The sequence below is a fragment of the Pelecanus crispus genome, chromosome Z, assembly GCF_030463565.1.
Source record: "Pelecanus crispus isolate bPelCri1 chromosome Z, bPelCri1.pri, whole genome shotgun sequence".
Taxonomy (NCBI): Eukaryota; Metazoa; Chordata; class Aves; order Pelecaniformes; family Pelecanidae; genus Pelecanus; species Pelecanus crispus.
Window position 1 is genome coordinate 25,057,173 of NC_134676.1, and position 24,726 is coordinate 25,081,898.

General features: G+C 37.8%; 1 protein-coding gene across 8 annotated transcripts in view; it reads left to right on the top strand.

Moving 5' to 3' along the window:
* Positions 1-24,726, top strand: part of ERBIN (erbb2 interacting protein) — a 138,652-nt gene that overhangs the window by 64,961 nt on the left and 48,965 nt on the right. For all 8 annotated transcript variants that reach the window (XM_075726831.1, XM_075726836.1, XM_075726837.1 and 5 more), the window contains 3 exons: positions 3,956-4,073; positions 17,773-17,851; positions 18,613-18,702. In XM_075726831.1, the coding sequence (XP_075582946.1) occupies positions 3,956-4,073; positions 17,773-17,851; positions 18,613-18,702 (287 nt within the window). The remainder of the gene's footprint in view (positions 1-3,955; positions 4,074-17,772; positions 17,852-18,612; positions 18,703-24,726) is intronic.

Below are 24,726 nucleotides of genomic sequence, written 5' to 3' on the forward strand. Positions count from 1 at the left end.
CTGCTCAGACTGACTGTATTCAACAAATTGCAGCATTTTGAATCTCTGATAACGTGACGTTTGGAAGAAGCAAGATTAATGTCTTGTTCAGATTTCTATGCCCACAAAAGATAGCTACAATCCAAAGTATCTATTTACTTGAAGTCCTGCTTTCTTCTTTGGTACGTGACTGAAGAGACTTTCTGTAGTATCTCAGATTACTTAAGGTCAAAAACTAGAGAGCTGGAATACCACTTTGATTACATTGTTATTATAGAAATTAGTATTTGTTGTTTGTTCTGAAATCTGAAGAGAAACAGCATGCTGAATTAGCAGGATACTGGAGAAAAGAATGAAAATTTTTGCCAGTGAGACTTTTGAGAAGTACAAAGTGATCATTGCAATAGACTTGTTTCCATTACTAGGTTCTATCTTGATGGAATTAAAAACTTAGTGGTTAGATGAAAGGCATAATATTTAAAATTGTTTTGTCACAATTGTGTGCAAATCTTCACTATCTTACAGGACAACTGTGGAATGCTTTGTTAGATTTTTTTGGAAAGTTTGCTGTAACCACTTCAGGTTTTGCTGGTTTGGATTTTTTGAAAGATAAATGAAACAAATAAGGAAGTAAAAGAATTTCAGGATAGTAACTTGACAGGTATCAGAAACCCTGGATTCCAGTAAAGCTGACTTAAGCCAGCTGAATGCTTTTGAAAATCCAACCTTAAATGCTCCTGAGAAGCCATCAATGGAAATCTGTATTTGTATGTTGAATAGAGCTAATAACATTTAAGTTAAAACTAGACATTTTGTCAAAGTCTGTTGTAGTTCAGAACTTCCACTGTTTTATTCTTGTCTCTTCCCAAGCACGTACTGCTTTACTCCAGACTTAGTCACTTCAGGTTTTAGTAGCTTGCTTTTAAAGACTTTGTATCAGCCTTTGAGGTTTTTTTCAGATGGTTTCAGAACTTCATTCCTGTCTTTTACTCTTTATTGAAGAAGAATAAAATTGAATGCTTAAAAACCAGAACATAATACCTTTCCTAGCCAAAAAAAAGAGGAAATCTTCTGAACTCTTCTTGCATTAAATTCCTGTTTCCAAAATCATAAGAACTAAGCAAACATCTTCCTCCCAAACTCAATTCTCTAAGGAAGAAAGAGTGTACTGTAGCAATCAAATGGATGCATGTTGGCATTTTAGACCAGAAGAAGCGGTTGGTCTACTTTCTTCCTTTTCTGTTACATGCTATTTGATTTCATCAGTAAGTTCCTGTATGAAATCCAATTTTGATATGTGAGTAAACTAAGAGGTGGGCAGTCTACCACTTGCCTTGGTCTTGTCTAAGATTAAATTATCCATGTGATTAGAAAGACTGCTTGAACATTTATGTTTTGTGCCTTTTTGCTTTTTGCTGAACTGCAAGGGACCTGTAATAACCTGTATTTGGTTCATGTTAATGTGTTTGTACATTATAATAAGTCATCCTTATAGGCTTATTTTTGAGAAGCTAAGCATTTTTTTCAGTTTTTAAGTAATTTTGGTCATTATTTTTTACTACCCTTCCAATTTTCAAAAGAAAAAAACCTCCATATATAAATTCAGATACTGTAAAGGAAACAAGCAGAGAGATTAGGGAGTAGTGAAGATGTAGTAAAAGTGTTCTATTTAATCATTTGACAGAAATCGGTATGTTAAAACTATCCATAGAAGATCTGTAAGGGAAGGCCTGTAATGTTTGAAATGATCCTAGCTCATTTGTAGCCACAGTTTCAAGCTGTGCATGCTTTTTCCCTAACCCTAGCTTTTATTTAGTCTTTTAACTCTGAAAAAGGCTTCTAATTAAGCCATCTCAGATGAAGGGTGTGGTACTTATTAGGCTGTCTCCAGCTTTCTGAAGCCTGGTTAAGACATTCCCACTCTTCCCCTTTCCTCTTTGCCCTGGTGGTGTGTTCTTATCCCTGTTTTGCAATCTGCTGCCCTTTGTATGCCACAACGCAGCTGGTTTGGGCTGTCTTGTCAACCTGATCACTGAAATGGCCTGTCAGTATGTGTAGCTTTTCTTTTTTAATTGCCTCCAACCTTTTCAGAACTCCAGCATACTTCAAAAATCAATTCTTAGAGTATGGCTCCTTAATTTATTTGACTGGCTGAGGGCGCAGCATGAGCAAACTGCAGCAGGGAGAAAGCTGGTGGTAGAGAAGGACTTTGCTTTATGTGAAGCACTGGTGTGTAGTCTGTTTCAAAAGTGACTGGGCATTTGAAATGCTTTCATCTTGTGTGCTAAATCACATCTGAAAAGGTAGCCTGTTTATCCCAAGTGCCACAGTGTGCATTTGAGCTGAAAAGCTCAAACTGTGGCAGTTTTAGTTTTCCCTCTCACTTGGCTGTTAGGAAGAAGCTGGAATTCTGCAGTAAAATAGTTCTTAATTATATGACTTCTAGTGTTTACTAACGGTAGTGATGATCTACATAATCACTGAATATGCGAACATTAAAAAAGAAAAACAACAACAAAGGGGACAACTACAAAGTTAACACCATGCAAAAGTGTCCCCGTGTCCCTCCCCCCCATTTTTCCTTGTGCTGCATTTGCTTTCACCTGACTAACTGGGGAAATTTCTAATGATTCCACGAGTCCAGATTATTGTTTTCAGGGGTGAGTGTTAAGTATATATTCTTCCTTGAAGGAACGGCTCCAAAACACATGAGCTTATCAAAGTTCTCCTTCCCATATAATGTCCTAAGTAACTTGGAAACTCTCAAAGCCTTAATGATATCAACTGCTTGTAACAGGTGCACATTTCTGAGGAATTGGAAACATCAGTAGGCAAGTTAAAGCTCATTGCTTTAACTGTTCATCTTGCTAATTTATGTCTGCTTTTCTTCTGGCGTGGTATATGCAAATGTTACATGAATGGGGCTTGTTCAACAGTCTGTGGTTGAAATAATGGCCTCGTAGTTGAGACCCAAGGCATTTTGGTTGAACCAACCCCATTGCTATGATGTTGATTGGGATAAATTTTTTTTAGTCACAGAACACTTCCTCGTTTTGTATGATCTTTTCTCAGAATTCCAAAAGAACAGAACACTAAGTCCAGGTATTTAGCAATGATCTTATCCAAAATTGTTGGGAAAGAAATATTCATCGTAAATTGTTTAGATGAACATTTTCAACCACTTCCTTACAGATATTTATTTTGGTACTATCTGTAAGCTTCCTACATATCATTTGAGGATTTTTCTTCCATTACACTAATATTACTTGCCCTGTTTTGTCAATTTGTAAAGCTTTTGGGTAAGAATCGCAAGTTACCTTGCATATAGGAAGAGATCTGGCTCTGAGCTAATATTTGATACAAATTCTAATGCATATGTACAGAAGAGATCATACAGTTTTCTAGATCCTTATATCAAACTTCCACTAGTTTTCATCATAATGTGGGGGGTGGGGGTGGGTGTACTTGAGCTAGGAAGCCTGGAAGGGAAAAGAAAATTGTAAGATATAACAGAACGAGATTTAAACTTTTAGAGAAGATCAATACCTGCTCAAATCCTGTGTTCCAGAACTATTTGACCTGCATCTATCAATTTACTTTTTTCTTTTTTGAAGAAACTCTAATTACCTCTGGGGGGTATCACATGGCATGTCTATTATGGAAGATACTTTGCGATGTTTGCAGGACTATGTGTAACTACAGATCACAATTTCTGAGATACTGGAAGGAATTTGTAGGAAGTGTTAAGCATAGCTGCTGGCTTGTTGTGACAGTTTGCAGTTTTTTGCTTTCCTAAGCATTGTAGACTTAGTCAGTTTTGAATAAAACTAGTTAAATACAGTTTTTGTAGTCAAAGACTCTAAGTAGTCTGGCCTTCGAGCTGTGAGGTCAGAAGTTTAAAGGGATTAAAAACAAAAGCTATATATAGAGAAAACAAAGAGAAAGTCACATTCACTTTTTTTCTTTGTTTCAATAGCAACTTTTTAACTGTCAGTCTCTGCACAAGCTGAGTTTGCCAGACAATGATCTAACCACATTGCCAGCATCCATTGCAAATCTCATTAATCTCAGGGAACTGGATGTCAGCAAGAATGGTAAGTCACTTCACTTAATATATTGGGGTAGCTAAAAGGCAAATCACCACGATTGTACAAAGACACTAGTGAAAGTATAATTTCTAGAAGCTACACATCTAGTAAATTTCAAATTACTACTCTGAATCACTGCTTAACCTAAAAGATGCTCTGTTATGGTCTCGTTGTGATATTTAATTGTATCTCTCAAATTGATTTGTTTGTCCTTTGAGATTCATTACTGAAAACTGATATTGTAAAGTCTTCCATATTCTCTCAAAATGCATATGCTCAAATTTATTACTTTTAGTGACTTTCCTCATGTTTTGCTCTACTGAAGAGAGTTTGCACAAGAATTTGTAAAATTTTGCTGGATTCTGTTGTTATATTTTTGTTTCATATGAAAATTGTTTTCAGTATATTTTAATGAGCTGTCTGAAAATTGTAGTAGGACTTGGCTGCTTTGCTGTCCAGCTCTGGGGATGGTATCCTCTGTCACATGGGGGAAAATGACTATGTACAATAAATAGTTCACTTGTCTAACTTGTTAAAAATCTATCATTATGTGTGAGTCAGCCTTCTATAAATTATGAAACGTCAGCCAAGTATTGTATACATGGGGTTTTATTAATGGTGCTGCTTTGGCAAGCTGGCAGATGTGTGCAACTGTGAGGAAATTGAAATAACTTACATTGTCATCAGACTTACTTGTGTGACTTATTTGAGGTTAAAAAAAAGTTCAATCATGCTAATTGATGAGGATGTAATAGTCTTTTCTTACTAAATCAAAGTGAAGGAAGAGGACTTCTCCTTAAAATCCTATTTGAAAATACAAATTACATAAATATGCCAAAGATTTTATCATGTTAAATTCATTGTTTTATTTGGACAGCTAGCTAATTGTGACTCCACAAAGTTAAATAAGTTCTGCTTTACTAAGAAGGTATTCCTGTTGTTGAGGTGTTGGCATTCTCCTTGATTGTCCATTGTAGCCCAGTCTGTACTTAAACTGTTACTTTATTATTTCTGTCTAATGAACGCAGCATTTAGTATGATAAATTGACCTGATTGTCACTGCTCTGTTCCTGGTACAAGTGGATTAATAGTCTTTCTTAAAGAACACTGGCCTTAAACTTTCATAGTGACACACAACAAAGAAAGAATCATCTTTTTGTCCTAGACTGAACTGTTGAAAGGATTAACTGTTTCCAACACAAGTTCTCAATGCAGAGGACTTAAAAGCAGCAAAAGGGCATTTGAGTTCTAGTGCTGGCAAGTTCCTCAGCTTATATATACGTAAATAGGCAGCTGGTCATTTACCAGCTAGAGAGTTACTTGTCTGTCCAAAATGGCGTAACCTTTAGCTAAGCCTTCAGAGAGCTGCTGAAAGAGCACTTGTTCCTCTGAGGCATATAAAGATTTGAGGCAATAGCTGAACGATACACTATCCCAGTAAACTGTGAAGCTCTGTTTTCTAGGAGTTGGTTTGGTTTGGTTTTAACAGCTTTCAGAGAAATGACAGGACACAAGCTTATTTAAATTATTATCATTGCCTGTTCTCAATCTTATCACAGTTTGGATAGCTTCTCTGCCTAGTGTTGCACATGAAAAATAGTTCTGAGGTCACATGCTTGTTTTCTTGGGACATCTTGTCTCCCACTATTACTGAAAGTTCTGTAAAACTCAAAAGACCAAATAAAGGTCCCTGTTTGTCCCTGTTGGGTGAGGTAAGAAATAGTGCTGCCTATTCTGTAATAAATTTGATATTACTTGAGATTTCAGAATTTGTTGGCTTAAGTGCCTTTCCCTTTCTGTTTTCCTATCCACTGTTGCAACCACAGAACATTTTTCTCTTGACAACTGAAAGGCTATTTTCTTCCCTTGTGTCTCCTTTTCTCTTGGTAAGAATTTACTGCTTGGTTTCCCACTGTCCACGATTGTTCTGATGTGTGTCTATAATAAGCCAAATAGAAGGGGTTATACTAGTTTTCCAAGACTAGCAAAACTGATCAAAATTTCTGGTTCATCCTCTTTCTTTGTTAGATATTGAAAGAATACAGTGTAGAAGCCATGGACTTTGTAGGAAGCACAGAGATTGCTTTCCCTTAATTTATTTTAAAAAAAATAATTAAATTACTGGAGATTAATCACCAATCGTAGTGCAGGATGATGAGCGATGCCAAATTCTAAAAGAATTGAGTGTGTTTTTCAGATTCCTGTGGTTGTGGCAAGTGAAGGTGATAGATAGTTCCTGTATTTTTCTTGTAGTATGGATATACCGTAAGTGTTTTCTTCTGATCTGGATGCAGCTAAATCATGGAGTGCAGATGCCTTTCGGTCACATATGCATTTAGTTTTAAAGGTTGCATTTTAGAACAGTAGTTAGTTAGACTTTAGTTTTCAAATACCAGCATACATGAAATATGATGGGATTTTCGTGTAAGTTAGTTGAGCTTGTGTTTGTGGCATAGGCATAATCAAATGTATTGACCGAGGAGAGGTATTTAATTTTCTAAAGACCTGGTACAAAAATGAAGAATGAAGCTTCAGTTTCAAAATGTGTTCAAGTTGCCTCATGAATTGTGGAGTCTGGCTCACAGAAGGAGACCTATTGCACAGGAGAGCATCCAGCTTTACAAGTAGAACTACATACATATATATGTGTGTGCATAATATTCAACGTTTAGATGAAAGATCAAAATTGCAGAAATTCTTCAAGGTAGCAGATTCGTTACTTAAAAGGTATTAGTCAAAGAAAGCAACCTTTATGTTTTAATAGCTCATAAAAGGTCTTGCCTTTTTAATTTCAGGTTTAAATGTGTCTGATTTCATATATACTGTATGTAAAGCTGTGTAACAGACACAGCAGATGTGCAAATGCAGATACTTAGTAATATTTAATCAGAACAAGGATTCATCTAGTCTAGTGTCCTGTCTCCAACAGTGACCAAAAGCTAAAGCCTAGGGAAGATTTAGTGAAGCACAGAAAGCCTGGAGACATGCATGTTTCCCTGTGTTCTCCCAGTGTCCAGCACCTTCTGTGATTGGGCTTCTTGAGCCAGGCAGTGTGGGGTTTTTGTTTAGTAGTCTTCATTTGACTCCTCTGTCAATGTATCTAGGCTTCGCCAGAAGGATGTACATTTCGAGGCATGTGCTGAGTTACGGAGTACAAGCCTCTAGCAGCTGTGTGTTCTGGAGCATACAGAAGTCTTTGTACAAGCATTTGGTTTGGAATATATTATTCATGGCTGCTGAAGAGGTTATGGCATAGATGTGGCCTAAAATATCAAACTGCTGCTATATGTGCAGCAAGCATGGAATAGAGTTAGTTTTAACTCTGCCTTTAGTCTTGGCAATAGGCAATAAATTCTGTAGTTTTTTGGTAGTGAGTACGTCCATTCTCCTTTTATGGCATTTTAACCTGATTCCCAAGGCTATTGTGAACCCTTAATGTCAGAGGTATTCCATTCCTTCTTTCCAGGTACACTTCAGCTTTGAAGCTTTTACCTGAAGCTTGATGCTATCCTAGTCACAAAAATGAAGTGATACTTGAACAAATGGTACAATAAATAAACTTCTTATACCAGAAATTACATCCTACATTCTAGAAGGCATAAAGAGACGCTCTTTTCTCCCGGTCATACTGGGTTACATCCTAAAGAGAAGTTGCAGTATACAGGATGTAAGACATACATAAAAAATGAGTGTTTTATTTATGAAGCTAAAGGAAAATTTAAAATTTTTTAATCCTCTATGGCCAAGTTACTTATGTATCGACAGTTGTACAGGGAAAAAAACCCCACCCACCAAAAAAAACCACACCACCACTCTTCACACCTAAATCTGTCTCTTTCAGGGTTTATTAACCTTTAGGGGACAATTTCCTTATGGCTTCAGGATGGCAGCCTTAGCCTGTGCCTAGGACAATATGAAAGACTGTCAAGGAAATATTTTTACCTCTTTGAAGAAGGGGAAAGCATTCATGTACAGTGTATGATGGCGTATATAAATGGACAGAAATATTAGCTTTACAGTTTACTAGAATCAAGTGATTTGAAAGGCTGAAGCTCACAATGAGGTGACTGCCAGGGAAATCAGGCTTTCCTGGAAGCTTGGGAAATGGGCTTGAAATCGCTTGTACCTGTGGAGTTAGCATAGTGGGAAACAGTGAGGTGGTCTATTTTTCCCTCCTTGCAGGTGGTAAAAGGAAAAGATTGAGGTTTTAAGTTCTATATTATTCGGGCCTTTGGAGGATTAAATAGCAAGATTAGAAAAGATAACTAGTGAGACCAAAAGAAACATGGTGTTTTAGAAGTAAGGATATCAGATATTAAGGAGTGGTTCTCTTTCACTGCAGTGTCACAGCAAATTTAAACATGTCAGTTTGTCAGTCTGTATTGCAAGGAATCTTCGTGGAAAAATACACAAACTAAACCCAAGAAAACCCCCAAAAAGCAAAGATACCCTTCCTCTACCCACCCCTCCCCCCCAGCCTCCAGGCATATCTGCCTATAAAATTATTTTAAGTACTTTTAAAGAATTTTGTTAACAGATGCAAATTTAGATCAAATGTTTTCTTCAGTGTTTTAAAATCATCTGCTAATTTGGCAAACTAGCTTTAGTACACTGTGTGCCAGAAGTTGAGGAGTTGGAAAATGAGAATTCAGGAGAGTATCTAGTCTTATGTTGCCTACCTGGTGCATTTAGGAATATGTTTTTTCTAGGAATTTAGAATTATTCATGGTTAATAGGGAGACAGATCCAAGTTTTATTTTCCGCAGGGAGAAGTAAGAAAGGAAGATCATGAATACAAAAATAACTTGCTCTAAATTTGCTATTTCTGTGCTTGTACTGGGGGCTGGAATGGGGCAGATGGGAGCAGATTTTTTATATCATCTATGAGGGTGAAATAAGAGAAAAGATCATTGATCAGGTGCTGACTCCTGAGTCTGTAGCTTTATGGTAATATGTCATCATATAGAGGTCTTCGATTTACCCTAAATGTAGGCAGCTATTCTATTTAAAGTTCTTTATTCAAGTGTTTATAGTATTTTTTCTAAAATTTATTGTCTGTTTTATTAAAGATGTAACTGAAGAGAATCTGTCTCTGCAGAATAAAATGATCTCTGTGTGTAAGAGAGGATGCAAACAAATAGCATTTCAATGCAGTTAAGGTCTTGAATGTGGAATTTGAGCATACATATCTGAAATTCTGAAGTAACTTTAATACAGATCTCTTCCTGGACTCAAAGAAATTAGTTTCAGGTTACTCTGGGGACTCAACAACACTCCAGCCATGAATTAGGCATAGCTGAAAATCACCTGAACCTTGGTAGTTGTCTAAGACAGCATTAAGAACAAAACTGCTGCCCACAACGTTCCTAGTATTCCACATTCTGCAATTCTACCCTGCCCTGGCATGTCTAGGTTTATGTAAATTAGTGTGTCAGGCATGTCTTCAAGAAGCAGCATTATTCGCTATCCTTTTTTTTTCCAGAGAAAAGGCATTTAGGAATGTGTCTTGCTACTCACACTCCTTCTCCTTTACACTGTGCAAGGAATGAGGCTAGAGCAGGCCTAGAGGTACATTACTCTAAAAACTGAAGTTCTTCCAACCAGTTTGAGGATGAATGCTTGGAAGACTCTTGTGGGCTTGCTGGAGTATCCTAGCTATACCAGTATATGTGTATAAAAGGAATTAAAAAAAAAAACAAAACCACAAAAAAAACCCCACTAAACTGTCATCTTGTTTTCTGTGCCTGCATCAGCTCTGATGATTTAGCAGTACAAGTTACTGTTGTTGGAGAAAGTGATGAGGAGGCATTATCCATTTAAACAGATCAGGAGGCTAACACACAGTATCAACCAGGATTCATTACTGTCTGAACCTCACAGAACTGGTGAGACTTTCTAGCTTTCAGAGTAAAATCTTAAAATTTTGAATTTCACAAGTGGTCTCAAACCAAAAATTTTAGAACTACTAAACTTGACTCAGACTTGAATGGGTTCAAAGCTATAGAAAAGCAGTTTACATCTTAATGCGGCTGCTTTTTCCACGTGTGGACACTTACTCTGCAAAAGAGCCTTTTGTCTTAATTGTGAATAAATATTTTATTAATATACAAATGTATGTAGTTGAGTACCCACCTCATTAACAAAATGAGCACCAAATATATTGTCAATACTATATTTTATTGTAAATCTAATTGTTTTATAATAGTTATCACAATCAATGAATACATTTTTCTTTAAAACTCATTAGAAAACCTTAAAAATTTCCCTATGGAAGTATTTCCTGGGGTTTTTTTTCCTTTTTTATAAATGAAAACACCGTTTAACTTGTTTCTGTCAGATTTGTAGCTCAACTGACATTTTTGCATTAATCATTACATGGACGGTACACGTTATCTGTTTTCTCATACGAAAAACCTCCAAACAGTCCTCCAAATAAAGATTCAACTTCCATTTTTCATTGTGTAAACTTAAGAAAGGAGTCCCCAGCATGGTTGTAGCTTAGAACCCTGCAAGTGACCATCATTAAAGGGAGGACAAATGGGAAAGGAAACTTTAAAACTTTCACAGCATGTAGAATTGGAGAAAAGGACTTTATAAAGTGAAGATGGAGAGGTGACTCTGCTTACTAAGGTATAAGTAGATACTTGTCAAGCACAGTCACTTCAAAAAATCAGGAAATCCAGTGGAGTTCATTTTCAGAATTTTGTAAACATTTTGAGAGATTTTTTTAGATTAGTGATTTCCTTGATAAAAACAAAAGTTTTTCTAGGGAGGGAACTTTTCTGCATGAACAAAGTGGAGAGGGTAGAGAATGAAAAGCTATATAAATGTATTAAAATTGGTGTTTTATTAAATCTGTAACAAGTTTAATGATGATAGGTTAAATCTATGACAGATTTTTTTTGAGTTGTACTTCTTAAGAAAGGTAGGTTTCTTCCACAGGTCCAAGCTTACAAACCACAGCTTCTGTAGTGCTCATATACAAGGAAAACCAAGTTGTAAGGAATTTCACAGTTCTGACACTCTTGAGAGTGCAAGAGGAGCAACTGATGTGACATATAGCAGGTTTCAAAAACCTTGGGATATCTGTTTGCGGAACTAGGTGAAAATGTATTTGCAATAGTTGCTTCTTTCTCTCGAAACGATTGGGTTTGGTTTGTTTTTTTTTTTTTAGGACAGGTTTTTACTAAATGAGCCAGAGGCTCCTAAGCTGCTTGGCGACAACTAGTGTACTGAGTACTACCTTGTGCACAGGTACATGGAGGCCAACCTTGTGCTGAGCTGCAACTCCAGCTCTGAGTAGGAAGTTGCTACTGCTGCCCTGCAGGCTGGTCAGGCATTTCATGGAAACCTGACACCCTGGTTGATCTGAAACCAGCTTTGGCAGGGGATCCTCTAAGAATTTTGGAAAGAGGAATGAACATTCAAAAGGAAGGATAAATGGGTCAACATTGTGCAGTGAATTGACTGGGCTCTAACACACTGCTTACTTAATAATGAAAAATGCTGCTTTTAGTTCAGAAGGTATGCAGAAATCCCAAATTAAAGCAAATTATATAAATATATAAGAATACAGACCATGACTGATGCTTCAGTTTAAGCTTTCAGTTTAAAATTTCAGCTTTTGTAAACAGATTCTATGTTATCTTTGGGAGAGTTGTGACGTGTATTCTTGAGCTCTGAAAATATTTTGATTGCCATGTTTGATCCATGGCTGGAAGGACAGTTGTAGCAGAGGTCTGAGTGGAAGAACAAACCAAAGCTGCTCTTTTTATGGTGGAGCTCTTTCAGGCAGGTCCTAATAGCTACTTGCCCAGAAGTTGAGACCAGGATGAATAGATTAGCTGAGGGAAGAATGAATGTAATTAAGGTTGCTTTCATATTCATGAAGACTGAGCCTCTATGTTTGCCTCTGTGTCCTCCATACTTGTAAGGGTGCAGAGTGGGATGGGTGCACAGCAGGCTGTAGTTTCATTCATTTTGCCGCAAGAGGCTTTTTGGCGTGCTTGCTATTTGCAGAGAATTATTTTTTTTTCTCACATGCCCCACAAACTGAGAGATCTGGCTGTAAACTCTTTCCTGGGGACATCACCCATATGGCTTCCACAGGTCTCGTATTTATTAGCGATTTTCTTTCTCTGTGCTTTTTAGGAATTGAACCAATACTTTTTTTTTTTTTTTTTTTTTTTTTTTTTAAGCCTATTTAAAATGTTTCTGTGTGAGAAGAGGTGGAATTTGGTTTGGAGGTACTGCCACTGCTGTGTAGCAGTAATGGTTCCAGTAACTGAAGTCTGGGTGTACTAGTTTTAGCATTTGATTGTGAAGAAAAATACGACTACATGACTAGAGTATGAACAGCAGAGCAAGCCCCCATCTGCAGTAGAGCTGAAACAGTAGCTTACTGGGCTGTCGGCTCTGGGATCCATTGCAGTGAAGGATACTGGCAGCAGCGGATGTGACTTGCACAATTTTCTGTAAATCCAGAATTGCCAGTATTTCTGAGTTAAAAAATCTTATCTGATGGAGAGAAAAAGTTGTCCCAGTTTTTCCTCCTGCTCTGCAAGTTACGATGACCCTGGTGATAGGAAAGGATTATGCTATGCAGGAGAGGAGATGAGTGTAACTCCAGATGGTGAGTGGGACCCCAATTACACTTACAATTGCCTTAATCCAGTCTAAACAAAGAGAGGGACATTTGTGCACATTTGCTCTGACAAGCTGTGCCAAAACAATCATTGCTCTCTCGGGGGAGTTAGAGATCAGGCAAAATTCTGTATTTCAGCTCTGTTATGTGATCCAGAACTGAGACTGATTACCTTCAGATTTGTGGCCATTGACCCGAAATCCCTATATGACCTTTTTGGTATGCCCTTTGGGCATGTGCCACAGCTGGTCTGGGATGCTGATTAAACACCACTTTCTAGGTTAGGCTGGTTAGCTGGTGAGTTTGTGCCAAGTAGAGTTCTGAATGATGAATGCTTTCTGCTTTTGGCTCAGCCCAGACAAGAATTTTAGGTTCCTCTTCCTTACCTTACTGCCAAATTTTCCTTAACAATCTTCCAGTCCTGCCCCCCCAACTCCTGCCTTTTTGGGGTTTTTTTTGTTTTGTTTTGTTTTGGGGTTTTTTTTCCCTCCTAAAGTGTTGGTTTTGGTAGAAACTGGCCAGAGAGGCATTTTTAAAGTGCCTGAAATTTGGGAAATCAGGGAGGAAGGAACAGACAAGCAAATACTAAAAGCTATTACGTAAATCTCACTTCTGTGGGAAACTACACTACAAAAAGAACTTTGCTTTCAATTCAGTTTGGATCTGGTAGTTAGAATTAAAGATTACCAGCAAATTGTATTTCCTCCTGTTGTGCTCTTCAAATGGTCATAGTCCACAAGTGCGATGGTTTGTGGTTTTTTTGGAAAACAGTAAGCATCATCTGTAAGTCAGCTATAGCACTGAAATGGGTTGGGGGTGATGGTTGTTACCATACAAAGTAGGAAACGGCAGGATGAAAAACCTGACCATACAATGCTTTTCAAGGAGAAGTGGGGTAAGGCTGCAACAAACTAGATAACCCCCAAGTAATCTGTTGCACTGTCTTCCTCTTTTATAATACTTGAGTATCAGTGGGTAAAGGAAGCAGGAAAAAACAGAAGGAAAAATGGGATTTAGAAAGGAATGTGGATCTTAGTTTGCAGTGCTCATTTGATGGGATGGTGGGGGTGGGGGTGGCTATCAAATGGATTAATTAGCACAGTGTTACAAAAGGAGGGTGGAAAGATGTGGTCACAGAGATCCTTGAGATTTGCTGAGCTTCCTTAATGGGGAAGAAGATTCAGGACACTTAAGGATAGATGGAAAGTAGAGAAAGAGGAACAGGTTCTCTTATAAAGTGCTCTTTACAGCCCTGTGTCCTTCTCTCATCTCTTTTTCCAGTGTCTCTCTGCCTTCTTACTTACTCTTCCTTCTTACTTGCTTTTTGAATTCACTTTCTTAATGGGAGAACTGAAAGAATACTAATCCAACAGTAACTGCATGTTTCTAGCATGTAGGAGGAATATAGCTGAGGAAAAGTGAATGTCTGAAGGCTGTTGTATAGCCAGTTAGTAAATGCAACTTCCTATATCATGTGGTAGAGTGGCGCAGTCTCCTAATTTTTTTTCCTCTTCTGAATGTGTACTACAAACATTAGGTATATTTCATGCTGTCATTCCCAATTTACTGCTCTTTTGAATGATGGCTGCCATTTATCCATACAGAGGTGTTGAGTGAGGTTGGTAGAGATGGTGTGTACCATAACAATTCTGGCTCTAAGAAGCAGCAAAATTGAATTCATGGGCTCCTTTGTTGTTAGGGTTCTATTATCAGTTGAATTTCTGTTATTAATTTGTTGTTAAAACTGTTGCTGCCTCTTGCCCAAGGCATAGTCAAACAAGAGACTACTGTAAAGTCCTCCAATTATGTACAAAAGCATGCTGATTTAACATGTCTGTATTTGGATAGCTAATATTTTATTTGGCTGTTCTTTTGAGACTTAAGTGTACATTGACATTCTCCTCTAGCAGATGTGCTGTGTATTTTGTTTTCTAGGTAGTTGTCACAGATCTAAGTTTTCTGTGCTTCAATGAATTCTTGACACAGGCAGTGGAAACTAATATTAATATTAAAAACATGAGGTTTAACATGTTGGATGAGAGCAATCTTTCACCCAAGGACCAAGCCAAGGCCAGCAGTGTGAGCATCTTTCAGAAAAACTAAGCTTACAAAATCGCTCAGTGTGTTTCAGACAGCAAAACTAATGGCACAGAATCAGTTTGAAACACAACTCTGCCTCCAACGAAGAGCTTAGCAGTGGTTTACTCTGGTTAATGTAGACACTTATTTTAACAAGGTGAAGTTATATCATCAGCAATAAAGAGGTCTTGATGTATGTTTTAGACAACAGAAGACCACTTCATACAGATCATCATCAACTTCATCTATACAGGCCTCTTATGTGCGAGATTTTTGTTCATCTGCCATGGCTCCAGATACTGTGTCATGTTAGATGCTTTGCATCTGTACGTTTGGATATTCTTGTTTGGTGAAAGAGGCTTCTTGCTACAACTGGAATTAAGATCATGTACATTTTAATTTCTTGGAAATGTGTTTCTCTTAACAGAAAGATCATATGACAGCAATACGTAAGATGCATTTCTAGTCTTTCAATGGTAGTTTTCTGATCTTTCTTTAAACCTATCTTTGGATTTCAAAATATCACTGCTGCTTTCCAGAAATTAAGCTTCATTACATTATAAGTGTTAGCTTTTTAGTTTTGATTTTGAACTGAGGGAGTGATAAAGTGAATTTAATCAGCATCCCATGTCGTCATCTTCTGCTTTGACTCCACTCACAGCCCCCGTAAATTTCATGTGGCTCAAGCCAGATATATAAAGCTACGTTTTTGTTTACACCTGTGTGCATATGCATGAACACACATGGTAGTGAACCAGAAGTGTCAGAAATCTTTACCTATATTACAGTTGATGGTTCAATTCCTCCTGGTACCCTCTGCTTTTATATTTTATTGTTCAACAAGCTATTTCCCAAACGGATCCATGATACTTAGAGGTATTTAAACACCTGGATTAACTGTATGGCTTAGTATGCTTTTCTTGCCTGTCACCTCTAAATAACAGAGTACAACACCTGGTATGAGTCAAAAGTAATAGTTTCAACCATTTAGTATGGGAAACAGGTTCCTGTCAAGAATGACCTAAAAGTCTGCTTTGACAGAAGTGGTGTGAATACTTAAGTTGAATTTATGGAAAAGTCAGCATCGTGACTTTGCCCCTCAACATCACAAATTGACTTTATGTGAAAATGTGTGTTTTGTGACTGCTTGTCAGGTGGTATTGCCATCTCTTAAGTGCTAATATACAAGGTCAATCTTTTTACTGCACAAACATAGAAAGAACTAAACTCAAAGCTAACATCAGAAATTGTGTAATTTCTTACGTAAGTAAAAGCATTACTTAGCAGTTGATGCTTTGCCATGTTTTTCTGCTTCGATATTCTCAGAACAGATACATGGAGAGACACAGCCAAGTCCCACCTGCCAATCTGAATGAGAAGAGACACTGCCCTTGTCTTTCTCTCTGCAGCTGGACTCTAAGAGAATTAATGTCACATGGACCAGCATGACATGTCACACTCTCAGTAGCCTAAAAGCATGCATCCACAGAGTACAGTTCGTTCTTAGTGGTCTCATTGCCTGGGTTCAGGTTGCTTTCTCCACGCACCTGATAAAGCACTCTAGAAGCAGACACAATTACAGGCATTAATTGAAAGACAAAGAGCTAAGATTTCTGTTACCTGAAAAAAACAGTTGTTTTAAACTAACAGTATTTTACTAGTGTATGCGTTTTTCTTGAAAAAATAGTGTATTCGTAATCCAGTTGGAAGGATTGCAGTATGAATGGTTGCTATACTTAGGACAAGTTTATTTAAAATAAAAACACCTGTCCCATGGTATAAGAACAATGTGGTGATATGTTGCAAAAGCAACTGCAATTGTGATAACCATGGTTTTATTTGGTTTTATGGTATAGTACAGTTTGAGGTGAAAGTCTTGGGCAGTAGAATGGTTCAGTACTGATTTCCTACTGACGTGGGTACCTGTCTTCTGTTTTCAAGGCCTCTTTGTCAGTTTCTGACAAACACAAATTTGGCAGATATGTGGGTTGCAAATACACTCTGGTGCTTCTGGAGATAACCTTGGAAAAAGAGTTTCCTTATGGTTTTAATTTTCAGATATAAGTGAAATATAAGATATGCAGATATAAGTCTGCAGTGTTTTTGTCCTTCTCTACAAATAATCTGAAGTTAAGAGCAAGCGTATGTCACATTTTGAGATGGCTATTCAGAACCATGAATACTGTAAACATACTTCAAGATCTGAAGCCTTACCATTTCACCTGGATGTCATACAGGCCATGCATTTGACAAACAAATCCTGTTGGAACCTTTGTTCTACCATGTCTATAAATGCCTTTTCTTTTTTTTTTTTTATTTTCCTTTTTATCTTTTTCTCTTCTTCCTTTTTCTTTTCTCTGTTCTTTTTTCTCTTTTTTCTTTTTTCTTTCTCTTCTCTTCTCTTTTTTCTTTTCTTTTTTCTTTTTTCTTCTTTCTCTTTTTTCTTTTTTCTTTTTTCCCCCTTTTTTCTCTTTTTTCTCTTTTCCCTCCCCTCCCTCCCCTCCCTCCCCTCCCTCCTATTCCTCCTCTCCCTCCTCTCCCTCTCCTCTCGCCTCTCACCTCTCTTCTCTCTTCTCTTTTCTTTCTTTTTTCTTTTTCTTTTTTTTTTTTTTTTTTTTAAATAAATCACATTGGGACCAAGGGCCTGATCCTAAGTACATTACAAAGTACCGTACTTTAATATATGGTAATGAGTGGTGGGAATTCTTAAGTGTACTGTGTTTCCGTAATGCTGCATGGTGAGCTGCCTGCTAAGATGCAGTATGACATGCTTTGGGAATAGAATACTAAAAGAATTGATATTGCATAAGAGTATTGCTTTAATGAAGACTGTATCTAAAATGAAATACTAGAGAACCAGTCCACTGGTTGCTAAATGAATTAAAGTTTTTATGGCTAGCTATTTTATGTACATCATTTGTATGCCTGTGATGGACTCTAATAATTTAAGACTGTTTCCCTACCTCTCCCTGTGTCTTGCAGGCATACAGGAGTTTCCAGAAAATATAAAAAACTGTAAAGTCTTGACAGTTGTTGAGGCCAGCGTAAATCCAATTTCAAAGTAAGTTTGTCATTCTTTTGATGTTCTATATTTTTTTCAAACACTACTGAGTCTCAGACTTGCCCCAGACATGCACCAGCTCTTGGATGCAAGGAGCAGAGTTACCTGAGAAGTATCTTCATTGACCTCATTGCACTGTGATACAGCATAGCTATGTCATTCAAGTATTTTGCCCAAGTTAACAGGCTGTGTGGGCAATCCTGCATTATACCATGTGGCTTTCTCGGCTTTTTTAAGCCCATCACTTATCTGTGAACATAGAGAAACATGCAAAGAGTTTTCTTAATAACAATAACTAATTTTACTCTGAAGCCTGTATCACTGTTTTTCAAACTTAGGTTATATGAGTAGATTTCCCTGTCACCTTCAATACTGACAAAATTAATTTGCCAGAAGTAGTACTGCCAGAGATACAAACTTTGTACAATATAACTCTTCTGGGGAAAAAAGGTGTTGCATAGGTTTTAATTTATCTTACTGTCTCTAGTGAATGCCTCCTCCATATTAGGAGTCAGGAGATCACACATGCATAGCAAGACTACGTTTGTAGTTTTTATTGCATGTAGATATTATCCTCAATTTGAAACTAAGCTTACAGAGAACAAATATCTAGTGCAATTTTGCAGAACTTCTGGTACCACCTTAATTTTAATGTTATCAATATGTAGGACTTCAATACTATACTGTTGTTTAAGAAAATATGTCTTAATGCCCTGAATATAATTGAAGCAAAGGCACTACATTATTTTATTTCTATATAGGCTTCCAGATGGATTTTCCCAACTGTTAAACCTAACACAGTTGTACCTGAATGATGCTTTTCTTGAGTTTTTGCCAGCCAATTTTGGCAGGTAAGTTGAATTTGAAACTTAGTCTACGTTTAGTTTTAAATTTAATGCAGAGCAGTTTCTGCTGCTTCTCAAGCAAAGTGTGAACTGGAGGAGGGGAAGAAGTATACATGACCAATCCATTTATGCCACGTGTTAGTTACAAAAAAAACCCTGAATTTTTATCACCATTTTTTAATTGGGCTTTTGAAGGACAGACAGAATTCTTGTAAAAAGCCAAGAAATTAAACTTGTTTACATACTTGCTTCTTCTACAACACAAGTCTGGTAAGTATGGAAAACTAGTATTTCTGAAATACGGGTTATTTATCATTCAGTAATTGGAGTGAAGCAAATAATGACATCTGTAATTCCACTTGTCCTCTCCCGGATGCACAGATCCCTTCATGCACATCTATAATTCTCAAGTACCTTGTTGCCCGGAATCTTTCTGAAAGACATAGCAAATTTATGGTGTGCTGACTAAGAAAAATTATTCCATGTAATACTGTAAATACAAGACAAATATTAAACCCCGTATCTCTTTAAAATGGATTAAATCTTGGGAGCAAAAGTGAAAGGATAATATTGTTAAAAGGAAGACTCCCAGTTAATCATAGTTCATCCTGTTCTTATCATGCTGATAGAGCCATTTCTGCTTTTCCCCCCCGTCTCTTCACTCTTATGCTCTCTTTTCGTAGATTGTCACTCTCCTACCCTATCCCATGTCCAGCAAGCCTGTCTTTCAGGAAATACAACCCTTAACCAGGCACATTGCTGTACGAAAGCAATTGCCTTAGGGTCAGCACAGTTTACAAGAGATTAGAAAAGCCCCTAAATAGAGTGCTGCAGAAGTTTCGCAGATCAGGAGATGTACAGTGCAAGATGAGCACAGGTGCAGTCCATAGTGACTCTTTGTTTATTAGTCATCTGTGATTGGAGTTGTGGGCCTATACTTCTCTGTCCAGTTATTAGTCATTCCCTGATGAACAATTAAAAGCACCAGATCTGTTACATACTCAGCTAACAAAAAAACTGCTTATGATGCAGAAGCATTAATCGTTGTGCTTGTTTCTAGTACACAACGTTTGCATTTCAAAAGCCTTCATTAAGGTTGAAGATGAAATATCTGGAAGATGTGTAGTCTTTACTTGTTGGCATTTTAATGATTGCCTATACATTTTTTCTGTTCTGTTTTTTAATAGTCTAACCAAATGGCAAAATTCTCTTAGTAAAAACCAGGCACTACAGGTGAAATTGAAGACTTCACGTTGACACAGTTGGCCTTATTAGTAATTAATCTTACACATAGTTTAAAAAAAGCCTCATTATAATTTTTTCTTTATCACTGTCTGCTTCTGGAACACTTAATGGTTAGGGAAATGGTGACATCATTAATTACCAACAGCTTAAGAATAAATCAGTTACTGAAGGCAACTTGAAAGCCACTTCTCCAGCATAGTGTTTCTCTTAATATCTATGAAGAATTCAGCCTTGGTTTTTAAAATATAATGACTTGCAGCATCCTAGCTTCTAGCTAGGAGAATGAAACTGAAATTAAGACTTTTCTCATCAGCTGTTTCTAAATTAATTCAAAGTATTTATATAAGTGCACATGCTAATAGTGGTATTGCACAGAATAAATACTACTTTATAGGAAGATAATGTGTAGATTATATAAATTGGAAAACAATGAACTGGTACAATGTCATAGAATCACAGAATCGTTTAGGTTGGAAAAGACCTTTAAGATCATCCATTAACCTAACACTACAAAGTCCACTGCTGAACCAGTTAAGGGTAATGATTTCGTGTTTCCTGGCTTGGTGACTACATTATTTTTTAATGAAAGTAAAAACTAGGAATCAGCAAGGTTGGAAAGGATCTCTAAGATCATCAGTCCAACCATCAACCCAACACCACCATGCCTAGTAAACCATGTCCCAAAGTGCCACATCTACCCGTTTTTTGAATACTTCCAGGGATGGTGACTCCACCACCTCTCTGGGCAGCCTCTTCCAATGCTTGACTACCCTTTTAGTGAAGAAATTTTTCCTAATATCCAATCTGAACCTCCCCTGGTGCAGCCTAAGCCCATTTCCTCTCGTCCTATTGCTAACTACTTGGAAGAAGAGACCAACACCCACCTCACTACAACCTCCTTTCAGGGAGTTGTAGAGAGCAGTAAGGTCACCCCTCCAGCCTCCTCTTCTCCAGGCTAAGCAATCCCAGTTCCCTCAGCCGCTCCTCATAAGGCCTGTGCTCCAGACCCTTCACCAGCTTTGTTGCCCTTCTCTGGACACGCTCCAGCACCTCAATGTCCTTCTTGTAGTGAGGGGCCCAAAACTGGACACAGTATTCCAGGTGCAGCCTCACCAGTGCCAAGTACAGGGGGACAGTCACTTCCCTGCTCCTGCTGGCCCCACCATTCCTGATGCAAGCCAGGATGCTGTTGGCCTTCTTGGCCACCTGGGCACACTGCTGGCTCATGTTCAGCTGGCTGTCAGCCAGCACCCCCAGGTCCTTTTCTGCCAGGCAGCTTTCCAGCCACTCTTCCCCAAGCCTGTAGCGTTGCATGGGGTTGTTGTGAGCCAAGTGCAGGACCCAGCACTTGGCCTTGTTGAACCTCATACAGTTGGCCTGGGCCCATCAATCCAGCCTGTCCAGATCCCTCTGCAGGGCCATCCTACCCTCGAGCAGATGGACACTCCCACCCAGTTTGGTGTCATGTGCAAACTTAGTGAGGGCGCACTCAATCCCTTCATCCAGATCATGGATAAAGATATTAAACAAGACTGGCCCCAAAATGGAGCCCTGGGGAACACCACTTGTGACCTGTTGCCAACTGGATTTAACTCCTTTCACCACAACTCTCTGGGCTTCGGCCACCCAGCCAGTTTTTTACCCAGCAAAGAGCACGCCCATCCAAGCTATGAGCTGCTAGCTTCCCTAGGAGAATGCTGTGGGAGATGGTGTCAAAGGCTTTACTGAAGTCCAGGTTGATGACGTCCACAGCCTTTCCTTCATCCACCAGGTGGCTCACCAGGTCATAGAAGGAGATCAGGTTGGTCAAACAAGACCTGCCTTTCGTGAACCCATGCTGGCTGGGTCATTTCAGTGTAAGGTTCAGACCCCTTTGACACTGAGTACTTCTGTAAGGGATCAGACTGCCCTGCCACCCCACAACTTTACAACCAGTTATAAACACTTGCTAGGGCTAACAGTCTTTTATCTTGTACTTCAGAATATGAGAATTTTTTTTTTAAAAACAAACACACAGAAAAGCTCTGGTAGGAGCTTTTGGGAATTTAGAACATTATTGGTTACTCCCATCAAGGACAAGCCTTCAGCTTCTTTCAATTTGGTGCATTAATTGTTTTATATATGGCCTTAAAGCTATTACTTTTGATTACATGGGGACACATGAAGTAACGGAGTTCTGTTGCCTGCTCTTACTGGCTGCTGTAGGTAATAATGCCTCTTAAAAACTAAGCCAGTGCCTTATAAAGCTAGTGATGTTTTTGTGCTCCATGTGTTAGGGTCTCTGTTCCAGCAGTTCAGGTTAGAAACCTGGTTTCCCATGTCAGTTTCTCTCTGACTGTTCATTTGTTCCACAGTTTCATTGCTGTCATCTCTCACGAGTGTTATCCCTCATTCTCTCACCTGCTGTTTTTATAGTGTTCTCATATCTCTCTTTTAGTTTGTTAGAGTAAACAAAATTCTGTTTCCCTCTGGTATGGCAGGTTTTCCTTTGTGCCTGATTATATTAATGTATCTTGGAACGAGTTTCAGTTTTAATTCCTCTTCTTTTTGACAGATGATGATGACATATATAGCTATATTTAGAATTCAAATTGAGACCTCTTCATGGCTTGTACAATGTCATGATTATCTTCTTGTTTCTCTTGGAAACGTCTGTAGTTACATTCTAGTGTTCCACTAGCCCTTTTTGCAGCTGGCTAGTGTCATTTCCCACATGATCGACTAGTGCATTGGACAGCTCAGTTAGAAATGGCTGATGACTCTGCAAGGAAATTATGAGTACTTGACTTGGTGCTATGTCATGTTGTCCCTCTTGTATTTTTTTCAGTACTTAAGGTTGTACAGGTTTTTTCCCTACAGCATCTTAATAATTCACTGTATTGTCTGTGACTGTCTTTTGTGGCATCAGCTAACTTAAGCATTTTTCCTATCCTTTAAGATTGCTGTCAAAAAATATTGAACAGGAGAGTCCCGAAATGAGTCTTTGAGCACTTCTGTCAGTAACATTCAGCCTGGTGCTCAGGAAAGAGAAGTTTGTGTAATGCAAACTACTTTTAGTATATCCATGCAGTGTTTTATTACATTTACCTCCATGTTTATTCTTGCCTTCAAAATTTGTGCTAGAACTTTGCATACTATTGAGGTCAAGATTACACAATGTTTTTTCCCCTTCTTTATGAGCATTATATGCGTGCTGTCCTTCAGTGATGCTGGACTGGTCCAGCCTGTTAGACTTATTAAAAATCACCAGACTTTTGATTAAATGTGCCAGTTCCTTCAGAATTCTGGAGTGATAAAGTGGTTTTAATTTTTTTTTTCCTCCACTCCCAAATTCTAATTTGAATGCATTAATATTGGCACAGATGCCAGAGTTAGCCTTTGCTAACCAGTGCACAGAGATCTGAGAATTGCTTATGCTTTCCTAAGAAAATCATATCTGTTGTGTCTAAACACACCATGTATATTTACATTTAATTATACAAATATATAAGCAGAGCATTCTAAACTTGAAGCTCACTGAATGCTAATTTTGAGACAGGGCTTTAAAAGGGAAACACTATTTACTGATAGGTGTTTAAGATAAGCAAGGAGTTTATCTTCAGTGCAGTTCTAAAACCTCTGAGAATGCTGTCTACAGTGGGGTATTGCTTCCAGAGACTTTTTACTGTGATGTTGCAACAAATTTACTTTTAATCTGCTTTCTCAACAATTTGCGAGTAGTATTTGCGGTAGTAGGTATTTTTAGTACTATCTACTTCGGGATTTTTTTTTACGTAAATGTACAGTGATAATCAAATTGCGGACTTAATTTAGTTACATGTATGCAATTTGGCTGAAACTTTTGCAAATGCAGCCTGCTATAGGATACATATATTTCAGTCCTCCTGCCTTTGTATTTTAGTTACGATTAAAAAAAAAATATATTCTGCATTAGCAAAAGTGTAAAGGAGGTGAAAAATAAAGAACATGTCTCTATGAAATATTTTTAGCTTTCCAAGGAATGCCTGCTGTTGAACAGCAAGTTTCTAAGTATACCTGCTATATATTTCTTTTACATTTTTTACAGATTGTATAGTTAAAGAAATCAGTTTTAGGAAGAATATTGATCTTATTTTGGCAAGGTGTTCATGTAGAGATTTTTTTTTTTTTAATTTAAAAATTGAGCTACATTTTACAAGCATGCTAAGATGGTTACATTAAATGACAATACTGCAGCAATAATTTTCTTGACTGTTACACCAGGTATACTTAAAGTTGAATAATACTCTGTTACAGCTTTGTGTTTAGGTGATGTGTAAATATTTCTGTGGTTATGGGTTTTTACAGTTGAGAGATGAAATATTTCTGTATGAGTATGACAAATCTGTGTGATACAATGGTGCAGGAAATATATTCTGCCACTATGACTTCTGTTTTTCCTAGGTGTACTAGTTCTCTGTCTGTATTTCTTTTCCAAATCAAATCCCAGTTTTTCTGTTCCATTATAGCAATTCAGATGCTTAGCGTGAGTGTTTACACCAGCAATTTAAAGAGCAGCTAGGCTGAGTATTTGGTGTGTATTATTATATTAAACTTGAATTAACCCTTCCTGTCATAAAGAAGTGGCAAGTGCTTCAGTCCCGTATTTCTCATCAATTATGGCAAGAAAACTACTTTTAGTTTTTTTAGATACGGCCTGTATCTCCCAGCCAGGAGAGGTTGAAAATGTTTCCCTAGCAGCCTCTGTGTAGCTCTATACGAAAGAAATTCGATAATTCTACCTCCAATTTCTTAGGGTTAGCTGAA